The following is a 21,349-nucleotide window of genomic DNA, read 5'->3' on the forward strand; positions in this document are numbered from 1 at the left end:
GGGGAGAAAATTAAAGTGATAAGAACAAAGCAATACTGCTCATATAATCCTGCACTATTTTTGTGGTCTGTAGATGGAATTTCCCTTCCTCCATTAAAATTTTTTTTTGCATATATAAGAATACAAAAGAGTTCAGGGAAGCTGAGGCTACTCATAGCCTCGCATTCAAGAACAGCATCTCTCTAGCAATTTATTATTTTTTATTTCATTTTAATTTTTTTTTAAAGATTTATTTATTTATTCATGACAGAGGGAGAGAGAGAGAGGCAGAGATGTAGGCAGAGAGAGAAGCAGGTTTCCACTCAAGGAGCCTGATGTGGGACTGGATCCCTGGACCCGGGATCATGCCCTGAATCAATGGCAGATGCTCAACCGCTGAGCCATCCAGGTGTCCCTCTCTAGCAATTTAAAAGGCAAGTTTAAAATAGAATGTAGAGAAGTTGGAATAACATCATAAAAATGTATAAAAAACAAAGTGATGCTAACTTGTTGAAAACAAGACTAAAAGATGGTTATGTTCTTTGGAGGGGCAAGAAAAGGCAAAAAGAAGATTGGATCATGAAAATAAAGGAGGGGGGAAGAAGATAAACATGGCTAATTACAAATGATTGGAGAGCAGTTCTTTGTGATCAGCTGATCACATAGCAATTGATGTCAGTTTTTCCTGCTGCCTCTGTAGCTTTCCACCAGTGATCTCATTCCCTTGGCTTTAATTGCCATTCATATGCTAATGACTCTCAAATCATAGGTGCCCAAGCTCCAGACCTCTTCCAAAGCTCTTCTTGGGTATGTCACAAGTGCCTCCTATTTAGCAGGTCCAAATCTGAAAAAATCATCCCCCCACTTCTCCCTCCCACCATAAGTCTATTTTTCCTGCTTCCCTATTGTGGACTACTGCAACCTTACTCATCTAGTTTCCTACTTTAGAAATCTAAACATCACTGATGTTTCTTCTTTTACCCCTGTATCTAATCAATCATCAAGTTTATTCATTCCTGGGATTCCTGGGTGGCGCAGCGGTTTAGCGCCTGCCTTTGGCCCAGGGCGCGATCCTGGAGACCCGAGATCGAATCCCACGTCGGGCTCCCGGTGCATGGAGCCTGCTTCTCCCTCTGCCTGTGTCTCTGCCTCTCTCTCTCTCTCTCTCTGTGTGACTATCATAAATAACAAACAAACAAAAAAAAGATTATTCATTCCTTCTTTCCCTTTTACATTTCCCATATATATATATTTCTCTGCTCTCATTTTGTTAGTTTAGACCAGAGTTTGGCAGACTTTTTCTATAAAGGGCCAAATTGTAAATACATTAGGCTTTGCGGGCCATATAATCTTTGTCACAATCACTGTAGCCAGAAATAATATATATGTAAATGAATGGGTGTGGCTGTTTCCCATAAAACTTTATTTATAGACATTTAAATTTATATTTCATATAATTTATTATTCTTCCTTGATTCCCCACCCATTTAAAAATGTAAAAACCATCCTTAGCTTGTCATCCCTACCAAAATAGGAAGCAGGCCAGATTTGGCTCTCAGGCCATAAGGTACCCACCCCTGACTTAACACCATCATTTTCTCACCTGATATACAAAGTAGTCTCCTGCTCTCCTACCCTGTCTCCCTCTCTCTAGTCCTGCCCCTCTGTTCCACTCATCACACTGAAGTCAGATTGCAAATTGGATCTCTTTACCTTGCTTGAAGTCATTTAAAAATTGCCCGTAGCCATTGTAACGTATCCACATTTTTTGGCCAAGACCCTTCATAATATGAACCTTGCTTACCTTTCTGACTGTATTTCTTGCCACTTCCTTCTAAGTCTCTGTACCAGCTGCTTAGAACTCTGTGAAGTTTCTGTAATGTATAGTATTTTTCACTTCTAAGTTTTGACACATGCCTTTATTTTTTTTTTTTAAGATTTTATTTATTTATTCATGAGAGACACAGAGAGAGAGAGAGGCAGAGACACAGGCAGAGGGAGAAGCAGGCTCCATGCAGGGAGCCTGACGTGGGACTCCATCCCGGGTCTCCAGGATCACGCCCTCGGCTGAAGGCGGCGCTAAACCGCTGAGCCACCGATACTGCCCTGACACATACATGCCTTTAATATTTTTCCTCCTTACCCTCTGCCTACTTCCACCTAGGAAAACGCTGCTCCTCCTATTGGACATATTTTAGCTATAATCTCCGGAAGCTTCTTCTCACTCCCCTAAGGCATTTCATTTCCTAAGGATTTAAGTGTTTCTACTAAGTTCTCTTGGCATGTCTGTAGGATGTAATAACAGCATTTATTTTATGATATTATAATTGACTAGTTACTTGACTACCTCTTGTAAATAATAAACTCCTGAGTGCCTGGAGTTTGTCCATTATTTTATCCCCAGTTTCATGTCTGGCACTCTATAATACCCTTGATATTTTCATTTCTATTTCTTTGCATTAAAAATTTAAGATATAATTCATATATCATAAAGCTTAACCTTTTAAAGTGTGCAGTTCAGCTTGGTTTTTAGTATAGTCATGATAGTATGCAGCCAACACCTCTAATTCCAGAACATTTTCATCACCACACAAAGAAACCTCATGTCCTTTTGTGAATGGCTTCTTTTACTTAGCATGTATAGTGTTGTCAAGGCTCATCCATATTGTAACATATACCAATACTTCATTCTTGTTTATAACTGAATATCAACATCATATTTTTTTTAAATTTATTCATTCATGAGAGACAGAGAGAGAGAGAGAGAGAGAGAGAGAGGCAGAGACACAGGCAGAGGGAGAAGCAGGCTCCATGCGGGGAACCTGATGTGGGGCTTGATCCTAGGACTCCAGGATCACACCCTGGGCCAAAGGCAGGCACTAAACCGCTGAGCCACCCAGGGATCCCTCAACATCATATTTTAAGCTTTATTCTTCAAAGCCACCAGTACCCTAAGGGAAAAGAAAAAGGGACCCCTAGATTTCCACTTCTGCTTCAACTAGAGTAGGCATGCTTTCATTAGTTATTTGTTATCAATAAACTTTCATTTGAAATTTGAAAGTCACTGACTCTCTGTTTGACAAGTAGACTTTTAGGGCTGAAGAGCCCTCCCTGGACTTTTTCTCAAAGCTTCATTCCCACTGTTTCTTCTCCCTGTATGATGTACTATAAACAAGCAGTATTTTGATCAGGTCTTCATATATGCCTTATGCTTTCTTGCCTCTGCAACTTTTCTTACATCATCTCCTCTATATAAAATGTCCTTTTCTGGGACACCTGGGTGGCTCAGTGGTTGAGCATCTGCCTTTGGCACAGGTCATAATCCCAGGGTCCTGGGATTGAATCCCACATCAGGATCCCTATAGGGAGCCTGCTTCTCCCTCTGCCTATGTCTCTGCCTCTCTCCCTGTGTCTCACATGAATAAATAAATAAAATATTTTTTTAAAAAGCCCTTTTCTACCAATTTACAATTTTACCTAGTCTTCAATGCCTTTTTCCAGATAAAATCCCTTCCGTGAAGTTTTCCTTCATCATATCAGCTGAGGTTCATCTCTGAATTCCTACAATAATTATACTGCTTTAGATGCTACCTTACCTACTAATCCCTTGGGACTGCTCTTGTGTTTTCCAATTGTTTTATACTCTGCCATCCAGTACCTTGGTATAGTAATTTTTCCTTGGTATAGTAATTTTACCTTGGTATAGTAATTTTTCAAAATGAAAGTGCCATGCCATGGCCACTTTGGAAAAGGAACAACCTCACTCCTGGGCATTTATCTCAGAGAAATGAAAACTAATGTTCATGTAAAAATCTGTACACAGTTTTCTCATAGCAGCTGCATTTGTGATAGCCAAAAAGTAGAAACCACCAAAATGTTATACAATAGTTGAATGCTTTAAACAAACAGTAGTACATTCATATCATGGAATACTACTCAGCAATAAAAAAGAATGACCTATTGATTTATGCAACAACAATGTTATTCTGAGTAAAAAAGTCTTTTTCTTTTGTATATTTTTTAATTGGCGTTTCGATTTGTCAACATATAGTATAATACCCAGTGCTCATCCTGTCAAGTGCTCCTCTCAGAAAAAAGTCTTAAAAGATCACATATTATATGATTCCATTTACATAACATTCATGAAATGACAAAATTGCAGAGATGGAGGACAAATTAGTAGTTACCAAGGATTAGAAATAGTGTGAGGAAGGAGGAAAGATTTGACCATAAAGGATATTATGAGGGACATCTTTGTGGTGATAGAGTAATTCTGTATCTTGGTTTTGGTGGTGGTTACATGAATCTACGCATATGACAGAATGACATAGAATTGTACTTTCATGTTGTACCAATGTCAGATTTCTGGCTTAGATGTTATTCCATAGTTATATAGGATGTACCCACTGCGGAAATTGTGTGACGGGTACATGGGACTTCTCTGTGCTATCTTTGTAATTTCTTACAAATCTATAATTATTTCAAACTAAGAAGATTAAAACTTTCTCTTTAGAGTTTGAGAAGGTATTTATCACAATCATTTTGGCATTCATGGTGCTGCTTCTGATCAGTATGAATCTGTTTAGGCTTTCAAATAAAGTTACTCTTGAGGTTGACAAGAGAACCTGTTTGTAGTGATATTTTAGTCGCATGTAACAATTGGGTGAAACCTCTTTAAGCAAGAACTGGGACAGTAGTTCTATGTGGATGACATCCTAGCTCTCCAAGGCCTTGTTTTAATTTAAATTAAGTACTAAGCCTCGGAGTGCCTGGCTAGCTCAGTTGGTAGAGCTTGCAAATCTTGATCTTAAGGTTGTGAGTTTGAGCCCCACATTAGATGTAGAGATTACTTTAAACAAAAGAGTTAAAGTAAGTGCTAAGCCTTAATTTGAGCCATATTTTGGTACCCTTCCAAATTCCTATTACTCTTTTATACTGGCTCCTGAAGAACAGTGACCACAACAGGTCCTGTGTGTTATCTGTCATACTATGGGAGCTTAATAGGCATCAGTTACTTTTGATTTGCCATTAACTGATTCAAACAATTAATTCCTTTCTTAATATAGAGTTAGTAAGAGGTCTCTTCTGGTAAGATTTTGGAAAAAGATCTCATTAAGCAATATTCAACTCAAACTTTTAAATGTTTGAAAGTTATTAGACTATATATTAAGTATTATATATATTAAGTAAAATGAGTATTCCTTTGAAAACTTAAAATGTGTATTACAAAATCAGAGTTTATCTCTAATTCTTTTTTTTGAAAAGGGGTGGGTTTGTATAAATTAAGGATTTTTCTTTTGCATTTATGATCAAGCTCATAGTGAATAAGAGGGGAAAAAGGAAATATGAGCAAAACTGCATATTCTGTAGTAAAATGAAAACTTAATTTTTTTTCAGGTTAAACTACAGAGCAACATATCATATCAGATGGCAGATATTCATCATTTAAAGGGTAAGAAACTTAATTACAGATTAAAGATAAAGGTCACTAAATATAAAATCCTCAGTTAAATAGCTAAATGAAATAAAATTTTTGAACAAAGATCCTCTGATGGCAAGACATTTATCCTTTCATCTTAAGATAGGATAAAAAAATTTTAATGTTGCTTTATATATAATAAGTGTAAATTAAAATTTGCATCTAAATCTTGTGTGGTAGACTGATTTCATGCAATGAAATGTTGTTAAAAGAAGCCTGAAAGAAAATTGAGCTGTAACTTCAGAAGCTATCAAGTTTCTAGGGGAAAGGTACGGGATAATCCCTCTTTACTGTGTCCAACTTCCAAAATAATCCATTCAGATCTAGGGATGCTTTGGATAGGTCCCACTTACTGATGCTTACTGTTTTAGATAACACTGGGAACAGAAAGAAACCTAGGATAGAAAGAAAACCTGGAAAGAAGCCAGGAAGAAACCTGGATATATATGCAGTATGTGTGCATATATATATATATTTTTTTTCCCCTCTTAGATGAAGTAATAGATGACTAAAACTTTTATAAACAATAATAGTTGAGGAGAATAAACTCTATGCTTGCCTTGCATTAATTCACCATCACTGGCCTTTGAAATTTGGGGTCTGGAGAGCACTCCTCTTCGCCATCACATCCTTTAGTTACAACACTATATGATTTTAAAACTTTGCAACAATGACTCTAAGTTTTTATGTGTGAGTAATAAATGCTTCCTAATTTAGTATATATATCTTTATTCTATGACCACTTTGACTCTCTTTAGATAGACTTAGATGGTACATTTTTATTATCATCTTGAAGAAGTCAACCTTAGCTAGCTTTGTTATTTATTTATTTATTTATTTATTTATTTATTTATTTATTTAATTTATGATAGTAGCTAGCTTTGTTATTTATTTATTTATTTATTTATTTATTTAATTTATGATAGTCACACACAGAGAGAGAGAGAGAGAGAGGCAGAGACACAGGCAGAGGGACAAGCAGGCTCCATGCACCGGGAGCCCGATGTGGGATTCGATCCCGGGTCTCCAGGATCGCACCCTGGGCCAAAGGCAGGCACCAAACTGCTGAGCCACCCAGGGATCCCAGCTTTGTAATTTATTGAGGTCTTTGCTCTTCACCTGGCAAAACCATTGTTTGTGTATGTGTTGTAAACTGAAAATAGAAATTATTAATTTTTTACTATCTATGATTTAGAACAGCTTTGACTTTTTCTTAGAAATTTACTTCCTGGGTGGCCACATTTGTTTTTGTTACATTTGTGTCTATGTTCTACTCTTATTGACTCACAGGAGTATATTAGGATGACACAGAAGCTGCCATTCTGTCAGCACTGCTTCCTCCTGCTTGCTATTTCTTACAAATGATTCTGCTTGTCAGCGAAGTATATTTCTATTAAATAATAATAGATCAGTTGAGTAAGAAGTCCAGTGGCTTCTGCTAGTCTTTGCTGTGGAAAAGGACAGCCTATATTACTGAGTAAACATCTTTATTGTATTGTGTGCATTGAATTAGATCCTGAGATGTTTTGAAATTTTTTATGATACTCTGATGCAACAAAAAGGGCTTTGATTTGAACTCATAACTGTGCAACTTTTTTTTTAAAGATTTTATTTATTTCTTCATGGGGACACAGAAAGGCAGAGACACAGGTAGAGGGAGAAGCAGGCTCTCCACAGGGAGCCCTATGCAGGACTTGATCCCAGGACCCTGGGACAACAACCCAAGCGGAAGGCAGATACTCAACCACTGAGCCACCTAGGCCTCCCAGTAACTGTGCAACTTTTGATTTTAGTGCAGTTACTGAAACTTGGACTCTTAAGATTGAATATCCTTTTAAATGGACTTTTGCACTTTTGGAGCTATTTCTACTGAAGCAAACTCCAACTATAAAATCCAGATTGGAGTATTTTCATTGAAATTAATACTAGATATAATGGAGTTAATACACAATAAGATTCTTTAAAAAGCTTTATGATAGTTAATATTTTTTGGAAATGAAAGGAATGAGAATTGGTTTTTAATCCCTGAGATAACAGACTGACATTCTAGTATATACCGATTTATCTTGAATAGTTCACCTTATTTTTATGCCTGTTACGGAAAGAAATTTTGAAATCAGAATTTTCTAGAAGTAAGTTTTTTTTTTTTTTCTTTAAATGCTGGTCCTAGGCAACCCATTTCTTAACTACATCACTAATCTTCTGGAGTTAAATTGAAGGAGCATGGCCATGCCTTTCTGTAATGTATCCTTTCCTGCTAGAACACAGGTTCACTGAACTGGCTAACTATCTGTAAGCTACAAGGCTTTTTGTTGCTGCCTCTTGCCGGGATCTCATTGTCTCTGTAGGATCAACATCAATAGCTGAGGCCAGAGTTTGTGCTACCTCTAGTTCTCTGTTTCTTAGAAGATGAGGCCAGGGATCAAGTAACAAGCAGAATGTGTTATTCAGGGATACCTGGTGTCAGATTTGCTACTTTTATCTGAGGTGGATATAATAGATGAAAAACTATGGAGATCAACCATGTTTAGGTATTGGAGAATTAATAGAGTAAAGAGAAATTTAAAATGTGGCTTGAATAAACTTACAGAAGCAGAATGGAATGGTGATTACCAGGTTTGGGGGTAGCTGGGGAAATGAGGAAATGTTGGTCAAAGTGTACAAACTCTCAGTTATAAGATGAATAAGTTTTAGGGCTCTAATAAACAACAGGATGATTATAGTTAATGTACTGTATTATGTACTTGAAAATTGCTAAGAGAGTTTTTCTTAAATGCTCTCACCACAAAAAGAAATTATGATTATGTGAGATGATGGAGGTGTTAGCTAATGCTCCAGTGGTAAGCATTCACAGTATAAGTGAATTAAATCAACAAGTTGTACATCTGAAACTTACACAATGTTATATCTTGAAAAAAATTTTTAAGTAAAAAAATGTGGCTTGAATATGTAAATTATCAACTACAAGCATTTTATGTAAATCATTAACTTTTCTCACCTGATTATTATATTATACAATAACTACTAATATGTATATTTTAAACTTTTAATTATATACTTCTGCAGATGTTCATCTGACCTTAAGTTTTTGTTGTCATTGTCACAGTTATGATTCCATAATAAAATTTGGAAAGTAGAGAAAAAATATTCTCAGAATCCCACCACTAAACATAATCACTGGTAGCACTTTGGTATATTTTTATTCTAGTCCAGTTCTTTATATGTATATAATTACATTATAAATATATTTTTACATCTACTTTTTGAAAATTTATATCCAAAGCACTTTTGGAGTGCCTTTAAAATAATACTAGGATCCTGGGTGCAGCAGCGTTTGCGCTGCCTTTGCCGGGCGCGATCCTGAGATCGGGACAATCCACGTCAGGCTCCGGTGCATGGATGCTGTCTCCTCTGCTTTTCGCTCTCTCTCTCTCACTGTATCATATATAAATGTAAAAAAAAAAAATAAATTCTGCGTCCATAAAAGAGTATTATAATAGTACTTTTATAGTCTTAAGAGATGTTACTTATACAGAAAAGACCCTTATTGCCATTTATACAAATTAAGACTTTCTTAACTACTACTTTTGCTGACTGCTTAAGGCTGTTAGCTAATTTTTTTAATCATCTCTTTAAGAAACTGACATCTCTTCTCTGGCTGAAGTTCTTGTATTTCTAGGTAACATGAAGACGGAGCAACACTAGAAATGTGGGGCCAGTGATTGTGGATTAAATGTTCACAAAAGACCATCTGGGGAGCCTTTGTGGCTCAGTTGGTTAAGCTTCTGACTCTTGATTTTGGCTCTGGTCATGATCTCAGGGTTGTGAGATCAAGCCCCACACGGGCTCCTGCTCCACGTTAGGTGTGGAGCCTACTTATGATTCAGTCTCCTTTTTCCTCATCTTATACTCCTCCTCACCCTACCCCTCTCTGGCAGGGGGACAGGGAAGAGCATCAGCCCCATTTTTAATCTACTCTCCAGGGACACCTGAGTGGCTCAGAGACTGAGCGATTGAGTGTCTGCCTTCGGTTCAGGGGTGTGATCCCCATCCGGGGATGGAGTCCCACATTGGGCTCCCTGTAAGGAGCCTACTTCTCCCTTTGCCTGTGTCTCTGCCTTTCTCTCTGTGTCTCTCATGGATAAATAAATAAACCCTTAAGAAAAAAGAAAAGAAAAAGTGTGAAGCCCTAATCTACTCTCCAGCTTGGAATTTCATGTTATTTATTACAACTAAAACTTTGAGCTCTTGTCCAGAAACTATGAACTTTGAAAATATAATTAATGGTGTATATGGGCCTAGCATTAGTAGCAGAACTAGAAATGAGATCTAAAGTAGGTTGACCCTTAACTTTGGAGTCATATGTGATTGATTGATTGATTGATTGATTGATTTTCATATGTGATTTAGAATGAAAAATAAACCTTGAATTCTGTATCCATAACCAACACATCTAAAAAATAAGATTCCCTGCCTCCCTTTTATAAAGCAGATAAGTTTAAAGAGCTGGGTAGGGTTTTGTTTTGTTTTGGCACAGTTTCCACAATTAGTATATATCTACGTAATATGAAAAGTTGTCTAATTTTTTAATATTTCTGATTTATGTGAAAGCTGCTGAGGCCATCTTATTTATTTGTTTTAAAGATTTTATTTATTTATTTATTTATTTATTTATTTATTTATTTATTTATTTGAGACACAGAGAGGCAGAGACATGGGCAGAGGGAGAAGCAGGCTCCCTATAGGGAGCCTGATGTGGAACTCGATCCCAGGACCCCGGGATCACTACCTGAGCCAAAGGCAGATGCTCAACCCCTAAGCCACCAAGGTGCCCCAAGACTATCTTGTTTTTTTTCTGTTTGTTTGTTTTTTAAATTTTTATTTATTTGTGATAGTCACACAGAGAGAAAGAGAGGCAGAGACATAGGCAGAGGGAGAAGCAGGCTCCATGCACTGGGAGCCCGACGTGGGATTCAATCCCAGGTCTCCAAGATCGTGCCCTGGGCCAAAGGCAGGCGCTAAACCGCTGCGCCACCCAGGGATCCCCTATCTTGTTTTTAAAATAAATTTTATTGCTGGGACACCTGGGTGGCTCAGTTGGTTAAGCATCTGACTCTTGGTTTCTGGCTCAGGTCATGAACTCAGGGTCATGAGATGGAGCCTCCTGTTGGGCTCACGGGCTCACACTCAGGATGCCTGGTCTGCTTGAGATTCTTTCCCTCACCTTCTCCCTCTGCCCCTCCCCCTGCTCCCTCTCTCTCCCTCACTTCAAATCAATCAATCTTTTAAAAAATTTTTATTGCCCATGCTGTGTTATAAAAGGCAATTAAATGTCCTAATTATACAATTTTACTGCCTCAGAGTTTGAGTAAAGAATTAAATAGTGTATAAATTTTTAAAATCCCTTAACTTCTTGATAAGAAACATTAGAGTGAGTAAACTCTATTCCTTTAATTTTTACCTTGTGTGGATAGAGCAACTTGCTGAACTTCGTCAGGAGTTTCTTCGACAAGAAGACCAGCTTCAGGACTATAGGAAGAACACTACTTACCTTGTGAAGAGGTTGGAGTATGAGAGGTGAGATGCTATATGCAACAAATAGTTATGAATCTGGAATATTTGTCCAACTTTTGAACAATTTATTTCTTCCTTTCTGGTTTCTGTTTTTCTTTAATTTCCTTAGGTCTTTTAAATTACTTTTCTGTGGTCTTTCTATGCCTCTTTGAATTCCACACTCTTTTATTTTGATAGGTTAACACCATGAAAATATCTTTTACAAGATATTAGCCCATATAGAAGAGTTCGTTGTGAGCCAGAAAATCTAGCAAGGGCTGAGTTTCATTGCATTAGACGTGCAAAGACTGAAAGAAGAATCCATGGTTCTTTTTGAGGGGCATCCAGAAGTTAAACTGACACTGGGAGGTGTCCCCAGAATAGCTGAGGGCCCGAGTGCCAACTGCTTCTTCTGCTCTGCATTTCAGTCCTCTTGAATGTACATCTCTACGTTCAGTTGGTGAGGAGGTCAGGGAACCTCTTTCTAGCAGTCACTGTGTATTTTGACCTAATATAGTATTCAATAATTTTCAAAATATCTATAGGATTAGAGAGTTAGCATATTCACAGATGATATATTATTCCAGCATGTTAATGTACTAGTTTGTATAATCTTTCTGAATTGCTGGACCATTGTAGGAATTTTCCTTATCTTACTAGTATGAATGCCAGCTATAAAAATCTTTATGCAAAAATGATTTCTCCCTCTTATGTTATTTCACTGGTGTATATTCTCAAATAGAGTATTCCTGAGACAGAATATTATATTGGCCTTTATCACTTATATAAAAGATTACTTTCTGAAATAGTTATACTAATATATGATATAAATTTTTTCCCATACCCCTACCAACATTGGTTTTTATAATTTGGACTTAATTTTGCTGGTATAGGAATAAAGTACTACCGTATTACCATATATACATCTAAGAAGTTTAATTGTGTTTTTAATGGTAAAAGTTAACATTTTTCTGTATTTTTTTTCTGTATGTTTTTTAACTATTTATTTCTTTTTGCATGAATAATGTATTTGTGTTCTTTGACCATTTGTCCAGTGGAAATTCCCAATCTTTATCTGTTTTGCTCCTTCACATTTTTTTCTTGATGGCTCCATTCTGTCTTATTAATTGGTTCGTTCCATTTTTGTTCTTCTTCAGGTTTAGACTCTTGTGTTGAAAATACTAATTACTGGATGAATCATCTGCTGCACTCTTTATCAACTCTCATAATTCTAAGTTTTTCATCTATTACTATATAATGGTCTCATGGTTTCCTATAATGTTTTTCTCTTCTGTGATTGAAGTTGGCTTTGATGATTGTTTCTTTATAAAAGCAATCTATAAAAATAATTTTTCATCTTTCTAATTTCTATTATTTTATAAGCTTTATAGTATTCTTTATCCTCTATTAAAGAGTCGAATATTCTAAGAATTTTGACTGTGAGCTATTTTTATGTCTGCTCTTTGTCCTTCCGTGCTTACTGTCTTGCTAACTGGATGCTTTATCTTTATAAATGGATGTTTTCAAGTTCTAGACAACTTGAGAAGACAATCCAAGATAATATAGCCTAAAAGAATGACTTTGTAATTTAGTTTTCAGTGTGGACAACAGATCAAGGAGTTAAGAGCACAGCATGAAGAAAATATTAAAAAGTTAGCAGACCAGTTTTTGCAGGAACAAAAGGTAAATTTAAAAAATACTTAAATCAAAATATCTTCTTGTTATAAATCTTGTAATTTAGAAATTAAAACATGTACTTTTCTCATAAAACATTGTATTTTTAAGTATTCTAGCCTGCCAATTTCTAAAAATGACTTGCAGTGTTTTTATTACTGAGTAAATTAGACATTTGCAAAAATATAACTTCAACACTTAAAACTAATTTTGCGCTAAATATTTTTTATCTGTTTTTTAAAAATAATCTTTGCTATTAATATATTTCTCAGGTTGTAAAGTGGATACAACTGTACTGACAAATCAGTTACTTCTTATTTTATGCTTTTGAGAACTAGAAAAAACTTGGGAAACCTTTTCCTTAACTATCAATCTCTTTTATCCTCAATTCCTCTATTAAAACAGAAATGAAACACTAGCCACTGGGATGACAAATTCTTTTATTAATTTATCCATTTTCGTTTGATAAATATTATGAAGACCATGCTAGAAATGGAAGGAATTTGAAAATTTCTAGGCATTTAGGACATTCTTTTTTTTTTTTTTTTTTACCTTGTAAACTCATCTATGATTTGTAAAAAGTCTTATAATGTAAAGTGAAATGGAATTGTGAAAAGTGGTAACAGGTTACCTATAGGACTAGAAGTTAAGGAAACCAGATTTTTGTTCTTAGCTAATTCACTATTTTATAGCATGATATTGAGGACATTGTTTTTTCTCTATTTCATTTTTTGAATGTACAAAATAAAATACTGCTCCCATCTACAGTCTACCTTGAAGAGATGTGAGCATAGATTGCCAGAAGATGACAACCTGAGTGAGCTACTATTGAGGCATAGGGTCTTGAAGGCAGCCAGAGGTATTATTGAGACCATAGGTCTAGAGGAGCATAGTAGAACACAAAAGGAAAAGAGAGTTTTGCTGTTATAATTGCATTATTATAAGCCCAATATATAAAGGAATAAATTTATTCTCTTCTGTTCTCCCAGGAAGCACAAATGAGAGCTTTTCCCCTTTTCTAGACAAGTGTATACTAAGCATTTTTATATTAATTAACTGATGTCCTCTCCAATTCTTCTTTACCATTATTTTGCCCTAAATGGAACAAAATGGGGAGGAAGGGAGAGGTTTCAAGAACTCCTCTCTAGGATAGCACACCAGCCCTTACCCTTCAGGCCAGCTGCCTAATCCTACCCCTGTCCTTCATTCCCTATTCTTCTACTACCTTCATAATTGATTCTGTGAAATTTGAGTTGTTTTTTTCATTGGAACAAATCCAATGGGAGCTATATGAAACAAGTATAAGTTGTATTCGGGGATTTTTGTTTTTTTTAAACCAAGTATGGAGAAACGCCTGGGTGGCTCAGCAGCTGAGCGTCTGCCTTTGGCTCAGGGTGTGATCCCTGGATCGAGTCTCAAATTGGGCTTCCTATATGGAGCCTGCTTCTCTTTCTGCCTGTGTCTCTCTCTGCCTCTCTCTCTCTCTCTCTCTCTCTCTCTGTGTCTCTCATGAATAAATAAATAAAATCTTTAAAAAATAAATAAATAAACCAAGCACATTCCTGTCTTAGAAATTACTCTGATGAAGAAGCCAGCAAATTGAACCCAACCTGCTGTCTGCTTCCATACTACCCATAAGCAAAATATGGTTATTACATTTAAAAATGGTTGAAAATCCAGTGAATATTTTATGACATCGGAAAATAAGAAATTCATATTTTAGTGTCTATAAATACTGTTCTGTTGGAACACAGCCATACTCATTTGTTTACTGCTTTCATGCCACAAAGGAAGAGAAATTGTTACAGACCAGAGAAGACTAAGGAGACCTGAGGAACTAAATGAATACAGTATCCTGGATTGGATCCTAGAACAGGCATAATGAAAAAAGTAGTGAAATCTAAATAAAGTCTAGAAGTTCAGTTAACAACGTACTAATGCTGGCTTTATATTTTGCAAAGATACTATGCTAATATAAGATGTTAACATTAAGGGAAATAGGATGAGGGGTAATTACTTTTCTGTAAGTCTAAAATTACTTCAGAATAAAAAGTTTTATTAAAAAACAATTAGGTGACCCCTTACCAAATCACTAACGTTGCATTTAGAAAGCCATCTAATTTTATTATTTGCTCTTGTCCCTTCACATAAAGGTACTGTCATTAATAATGCTTCAAAGGGACAATACTTTGTTAGATATTTTAAATGGGAAAGTATTTTTGAACAGTATTTTGTTGACTTTAAGTTTTGTTTAATATTATTTGTTTTATCCACATCTACAAAGCAGTGGAGTACTATAAAAATAGCCTTATGATACCGCATTATAGTGAAATACACAGAGATGCAGGATGGCTGTTCAGGTCTTACCTCATGGATTTTCTTATCCTTGGCCTTCCTATTGACCTGTTCCAAAGTTTCAATGTTATCATTTCACTCATTGAATATTAAGCTCAGAATTTGCACCCAGGAAGTGTGGGAGTGAGGAAGACTGTGGTTTGATTCCTTTCTCCACAATTCTCTATTTTGGTAACCGTGGTTAGGTTAGGCTACTAAACTTCTTTAGCCTCAGTTTGGTTTTGTTATTCCTAAGACCGTTCACTTTACTAGAGGATAGGTTTGAAAGCTGTTTGTAAACTATGAAGCAATATTTATTATTAATTTTATTTGCCAGGTATGCTGGAAAACCTATGCCTAATCATCACATTTACCTTTTCTTCTTTATTGTGACAAATTCTTAAAATTTGGCTTTATTTTTCTAGATTTCCTTTAGATTTTTTAGTACTATTGTTCTTTATAACATTACTATTGATTACATTGCATAGTGCTTTAATGTTGACAAAATATTTGTATATGCACTAAATATTAACTATTAAGTAGAAGAACCACTGTGGCAATGCAAGCATGTGTATTTAACTCCTTGACTCTCTCAATTTTCAACTGAGGCCACTCAACCAATATAAAAGATAGAACTGGCCCACTGATAGAATTGGGTCAGGTCTAACCAGGTCCTGGTTAGATTCAGGTTTCCAAGGAGATAATAGGGTTAAAAGCATGTTGGAAGGAATACTGACCTGTGTATTGTTCTGCCATTACTTCTATTCTTGGGTGGCCAGTGCACCTAGAAAGAAGTTTGCCTGTTTTCCACTCTTGCTGTTTCTGCATCTGGAAAAGCCTGGCAATGTCAGTAGCCATCTATCACACTTGAGGGGGCACCTATGTGCCAACCTCCTGTAGTCCACCATCCTGCTAGATTACAACCTAGGCTTGTAGAGAATCCACCTGTCCATAGCACCTAGGATATGCCCAATGGTAAGCCTCCATAGTAACCTACAGTGCTCAGGAAGACTATCCTCTTGCAGAATCACAGCCTCAGCATAGCCAAAGAGAATTACCTCTGCCTAACATTTTAGACCATTTACTATAATTAGAGACTTTAAAAAGTGTTACTCTTTGATTTGATATTAGGTACAAAAACTGAATAGAAAATAGTATTATATCCCACATCTCCAAGTGTTTGAAATTTGGGCCCATAGTGTATGTTTCAAAAAATGAACTGTTTCAGAACATTTAATTGGTAGTTGTGTCAATTGTTTAATCTTTTGAACTGAAAAATATTTACTGTTACCAAATCTTTATTTAACAGCAAGAGTCACACAAGTTTGAATCAAAAGATGGAAATGAATTGGGTATAAACAATCATGCAGTACCTAAAGACAATCCCAAAGTAGCTGAGAATGCTGCAGATAAGAACGAAGAACCCTCGAGCAATCATATTCCACATGGGAAAGGTATTACTATAATTTTGTTTTGTGTGAATAGGATATTGACTTTTTCTACTCATTTTGAAGTGAACATTTTCAGTCAGAGAATATTGCTTGATTTTAGTTCATTTATGATTAGGTGTCAGTGTTGTTTCAAATTTAAATCTTTTGATAGAGAAGAAAAAAGAATAAATTATTTTAGAGTTACAGCTATGTCCAAAGCAAGATATATAAAGATATGCAGTCAATGTAGCCTATTGCTTTAGAAACTGATTATTACATTTCCTCAAAACACTTTGAATTTATGTAATAGAAAAAAATAATTATTTGGGTGCCTGGGTGGCTCAGTTGGTTAAGTGGCCAGCTTGATTTTGGCTCAGGTCATTATGTCAGGGTCATGGAATCAAGCCCTGTACTGGCTCTGTGCCCTCAGCATGGATTCTGCCTGAGATTCTCTCTCCCTTACATGCATTCTCTCTTTCTCTCTCAAATAAATATATCTTTTTTTAAAAAAAAAAGAATTGTATCTTTTGTTACTTGGGCAGAACAAATCAAACGAGTTGGTGATGCAGGAATGCCTGGAATAGAAGAGAATGACCTTGCGAAAGTTGAAGATCTTCCTACTGGTAAGTAAAAGTTATCAGAGTATTATCCTATTCTCTTTTTGAGTAAAAGTCATAGTCACTTGAGAAAATTCATAGATTTATGGAAGATTGATATTTTCTGTTAATTAACTACCCACTAATTGCCAGTCCTTGTTTAGGATACAGTTGTTTTGAAAAACTTTGCTAAAATTTTGCCTAAGTACTTGTTTTTGCCTTGTAAGGATCAACCATATTTGAATGTTTTCTTGACTCAGAGTTACTGCTCATAACAGTTATACTATATTAGTCATTTGTGTTTACTAAAAGTATATATGGCTCATTTCTTTGAGACAAAATGTTCCCAGATTGCTGTGCTTTTGGTGTGCTTTAATATGGCATGGTAATACCCTTCTATAGGTTTTTAGGACTTGGCCTGTCCTTTTAGTTAATTACCCCGCACTTTCAATAGTTTATTCCCTATTTTTTTAAAAAGATTTTATTTATTTACTCATGATAAATAGAGAAAGGCAGAGACATACACAGAGGGAGAAACAGGCTCCTCGCAGGGAGCCCAATGTGGGACTCGATCCTGGGACCAGAATCATGCCTGAATCAAAGGCAGACACTCAACTGCTGAGCCACCCAGGCATCCCTATTCCCTATTTTTCTTTTTCTGCTTTTATGGGCCACTCTATTCAGTGTCTGTTTCTTTCTTCATTAATGTGTCGCTTCTTACCATTTCCACTTGAAATCTGTATCACTGCTGGTATCCTAGTCCTCTTCAGTTTTCTTTTTTTTTTTTCATGTCTCTTTGTTTTTCTTGCCATTACTGTGTTTCTTGATTGCTATAGGTACCCTCCCTGCTGACTCCAATTTATTGTGGTGAAAAATTGGAAGTAACAGCATATCTTTCATTCTTCTTGGCTATTTTTATTCCTTTTCAATCTTAGGGATCACTTCTGTGGTTATAGCTCATTGTATGTGGCTGAAATTGCTGAGTGTCTGAGGTCCCAATGAATGAATATTATTAGTCCTTTATATGTATAGTTTTCTTCTCAAATTCTTTTGTGTCTGTATTCTTTTGGGTTTCCAATTCACAGTATACACCCCTAAAATAAAGATAAGGACAAGAGCAATAACAGGAATTTAAAAATATGGAGTTCAGGATGCTTGAGTGGCTCAGTGGTTGAGCATCTGCTTTGGCTCAGGGCGTGATCTCAGTCCTGGGATGACGTCCTGCATGGACTTCCCACAGGGAGCCTGCTTCTCCCTCTGCCTGTATCTCTGCCTCTCTTTGTGTGTCTCTCATGAATAAATAAAATCTTTAATAAATAATTAAAAAAACAGAGTTAGAATGAGCATAATTTGGGAAGTAATGAAGTTATCCAGTGATTCTATCCTGCAAGGAGCCTGATGCAGGACTCTGGGATCACAACCTGAGCCAAAGGCAGACACTCAACCACTGAGCCACCCAGGTGCCCCTTATCCAGTAATTCTTCAAGTGTGGTCCTTGGACCGGCAGTATCAGCATAACCTAAGAACTTGTTAGATATACAAATTCTTAGGTCCCATTTCAGACTTACTGAATAGAAATTCATGGGATGGAGCACAGTAATCTGTGCTTTAACAAGCTTTTCAGGTGAATCTGATCTATGCTAAAGTTTAGAACCACTAACTCAACTTTAATGTTGAGAGCAAGGACCATGTATTTTTTTAAATAAATTTATTTTTTATTGGTGTTCAATTTGCCAACATACAGAATAACACCCAATGGTCATCCCGTCAAGTGCCCCCCTCAGTGCCCGTCACCCATTCACCGCCCCCCCTCCTCCCCTACCACCACCCCTAGTTCGTTTCCCAGAGTTAGGAGTCGTTATGTTCTGTCTCCTTTTCTGATATTTCCCACACATTTCTTCTCCCTTCCCTTATATTCCCTTTCACTATTATTTATATTCCCCAAATGAATGAGAACATATAATGTTTGTCCTTCTCCGATTGACTTACTTCACTCAGCATAATACCCTCCAGTTCCATCCACGTTGAAGCAAATGGTGGGTATTTGTCATTTCTAATGGCTGAGTAAATTTCCATTGTATACATAGACCACAGCTTCTTTATCCATTCATCTTCGATGGACACCGAGGCTCCTTCCACAGTTTGGCTATTGTGGACATTTCTGCTAGAAACATCGGGGTGCAGGGTGTCCCGGCGTTTCATTGCATCTGTATCTTTGGGGTAAATCCCCAGCAGTGCAATTGCTGGGTCATAGGGCAGATCTATTTTTAACTCTTTGAGGAACCTCCACACAGTTGTCCAGAGTGGCTGCACCAGTTCACATTCCCACCAACAGTGCAAGAGGGTTCCCCTTTCTCCGCATCCTCTCCAACATTTGTGGTTTCCTGCCTTGTTAATTTTCCCCATTCTCACTGGTGTGAGGTGGGATCTCATTGTGGTTTGGATTTGTATTTCCCTGATGGCAAGTGATGCAGAGCATTTTCCCATGTGCATGTTGGCCATGTCTATGTCTTCCTCTGTGAGATTTCTGTTCATGTCTTTTGCCCATTTCACGATTGGATTGTTTGTTTCTTTGCTGTTGAGTTTAATAAGTTCTTTATAGATCTTGGAAAGATCTATATCTGATACGTCATTTGCAAATATCTTCTCCCATTCTGTAGGTTGTCTTTTAGTTTTGTGGGCTGTATCCTTTGCTGTACAAAAGCTTCTTATCTTGATGAAGTCCCAATAGTTCATTTTTGCTTTTGTTTCTTTTGCCTTCGTGGATGTATCTTGCAAGAAGTTACTGTGGCTGAGTTCAAAAAGGGTGTTGCCTGTGTTCTCCTCTAGGATTTTGATGGAATCTTGTCTCACATTTAGATCTTTCATCCATTTTGAGTTAATCTTTGTGTATGGTGAAAGAGAGTGGTCTAGTTTCATTCTTCTGCATGTGGATGTCCAATTTTCCCAGCACCATTTATTGAAGAGACTGTCTTTTTTCCAGTGGATAGTCTTTCTGCTTTTTCGAATATTAGTTGACCATAAAGTTGAGGGTCCACTTCTGGATTCTCTATTCTGTTCCATTGATCTATGTGTCTGTTTTTGTGCCAGTACCACACTGTCTTGATGACCACAGCTTTGTAGTACAACCTGAAATCTAGCATTGTGATGCCCCCAGCTATGCTTTTCTTTTTTAAAGTTCCCCTGGCTATTCGGGGTCTTTTCTGATTCCACACAAATCTTAAAATAATTTATTCCAACTCTCTGAAAAAAGTCCAAGGTATTTTGATAGGGATTGCATTAAACGTGTAAATTGCCCTGGGTAACATTGACGTTTTCACAATATTAATTCTTCCAATCCATGAGCATGGAATATTTTTCCATCTCTTTGTGTCTTCCTCAATTTCTTTCAGAAGTGTTCTATAGTTTTTAGGGTATAGATCCTTTACCTCTTTGGTTAGCTTTATTCCTAAGTATCTTATGCTTTTGGGTGCGATTGTAAATGGGATTGACTCCTTAATTTCTCTTTCTTCAGTCTCATTGTTAGTGTATAGAAATGCCACTGATTTCTGGGCATTAATTTTGTATCCTGCCACGCTACCAAATTGCTGTATGGGTTCTAGCAATCTTGGGGTGGAGGCTTTTGGGTTTTCTATGTAGAGTATCATGTCATTGGCGAAGAGGGAGAGTTTGACTTCTTCTTTGCCAATTTGAATGCCTTTAATGTCTTTTTGTTGTCTGATTGCTGAGGCTAGGACTTCCAGTACTATGTTGAATAGCAGTGGTGAGAGTGGTCATCCCTGTCTTGTTCCTGATCTTAGGGGAAAGGCTCCCAGTGCTGCCCAATTGAGAATGATACTTGCTGTGGGCTTTTCGTAGATGGCTTTTAAGATGTCGAGGAATGTTCCCTCTATCCCTACACTCTGAAGAGTTTTGATCAGGAATGGATGCTGTATTTTGTCAAATGCTTTCTCTGCATCTAATGAGAGGATCATATGGTTCTTGGTTTTTCTCTTGCTGATATGATGAATCACATTGATTGTTTTATGAGTGTTGAACCAGCCTTGTGTCCCGGGGATAAATCCTACTTGGTTATGGTGAATAATCTTCTTAATGTACTGTTGTATCCTTTTTTTTTTTTTTTAACTTTTTTTATTTATTTATGATAGTCAGAGAGAGAGAGAGAGAGAGAGAGAGAGAGAGAGAGAGGCAGAGGCACAGGCAGAGGGAGAAGCAGGCTCCATGCACCGGAAGCCTGACGTGGGATTCGATCCTGGATCCCCAGGATCGCGCCCTGGGCCAAAGGCAGGCGCTAAACCGCTGCG

The 21,349-nt window shown here is 36.8% G+C and overlaps 1 protein-coding gene across 3 annotated transcripts in view; it reads left to right on the plus strand.

The window, feature by feature from the left end:
- Positions 1-21,349, plus strand: part of GOLM2 (golgi membrane protein 2) — a 99,752-nt gene that overhangs the window by 28,280 nt on the left and 50,123 nt on the right. For 2 of the 3 annotated variants that reach the window (XM_025472956.3, XM_025472958.3), the window contains 5 exons: positions 5,377-5,431; positions 10,933-11,035; positions 12,604-12,694; positions 16,329-16,473; positions 16,992-17,072. In XM_025472956.3, coding sequence (XP_025328741.1) covers positions 5,377-5,431; positions 10,933-11,035; positions 12,604-12,694; positions 16,329-16,473; positions 16,992-17,072 — 475 coding nt within the window. The remainder of the gene's footprint in view (positions 1-5,376; positions 5,432-10,932; positions 11,036-12,603; positions 12,695-16,328; positions 16,474-16,991; positions 17,073-21,349) is intronic. The other variant, XM_025472957.3, reaches the window with a different exon arrangement.

The sequence above is a fragment of the Canis lupus genome, chromosome 30, assembly GCF_003254725.2.
Source record: "Canis lupus dingo isolate Sandy chromosome 30, ASM325472v2, whole genome shotgun sequence".
Lineage (NCBI taxonomy): Eukaryota > Metazoa > Chordata > Mammalia > Carnivora > Canidae > Canis > Canis lupus.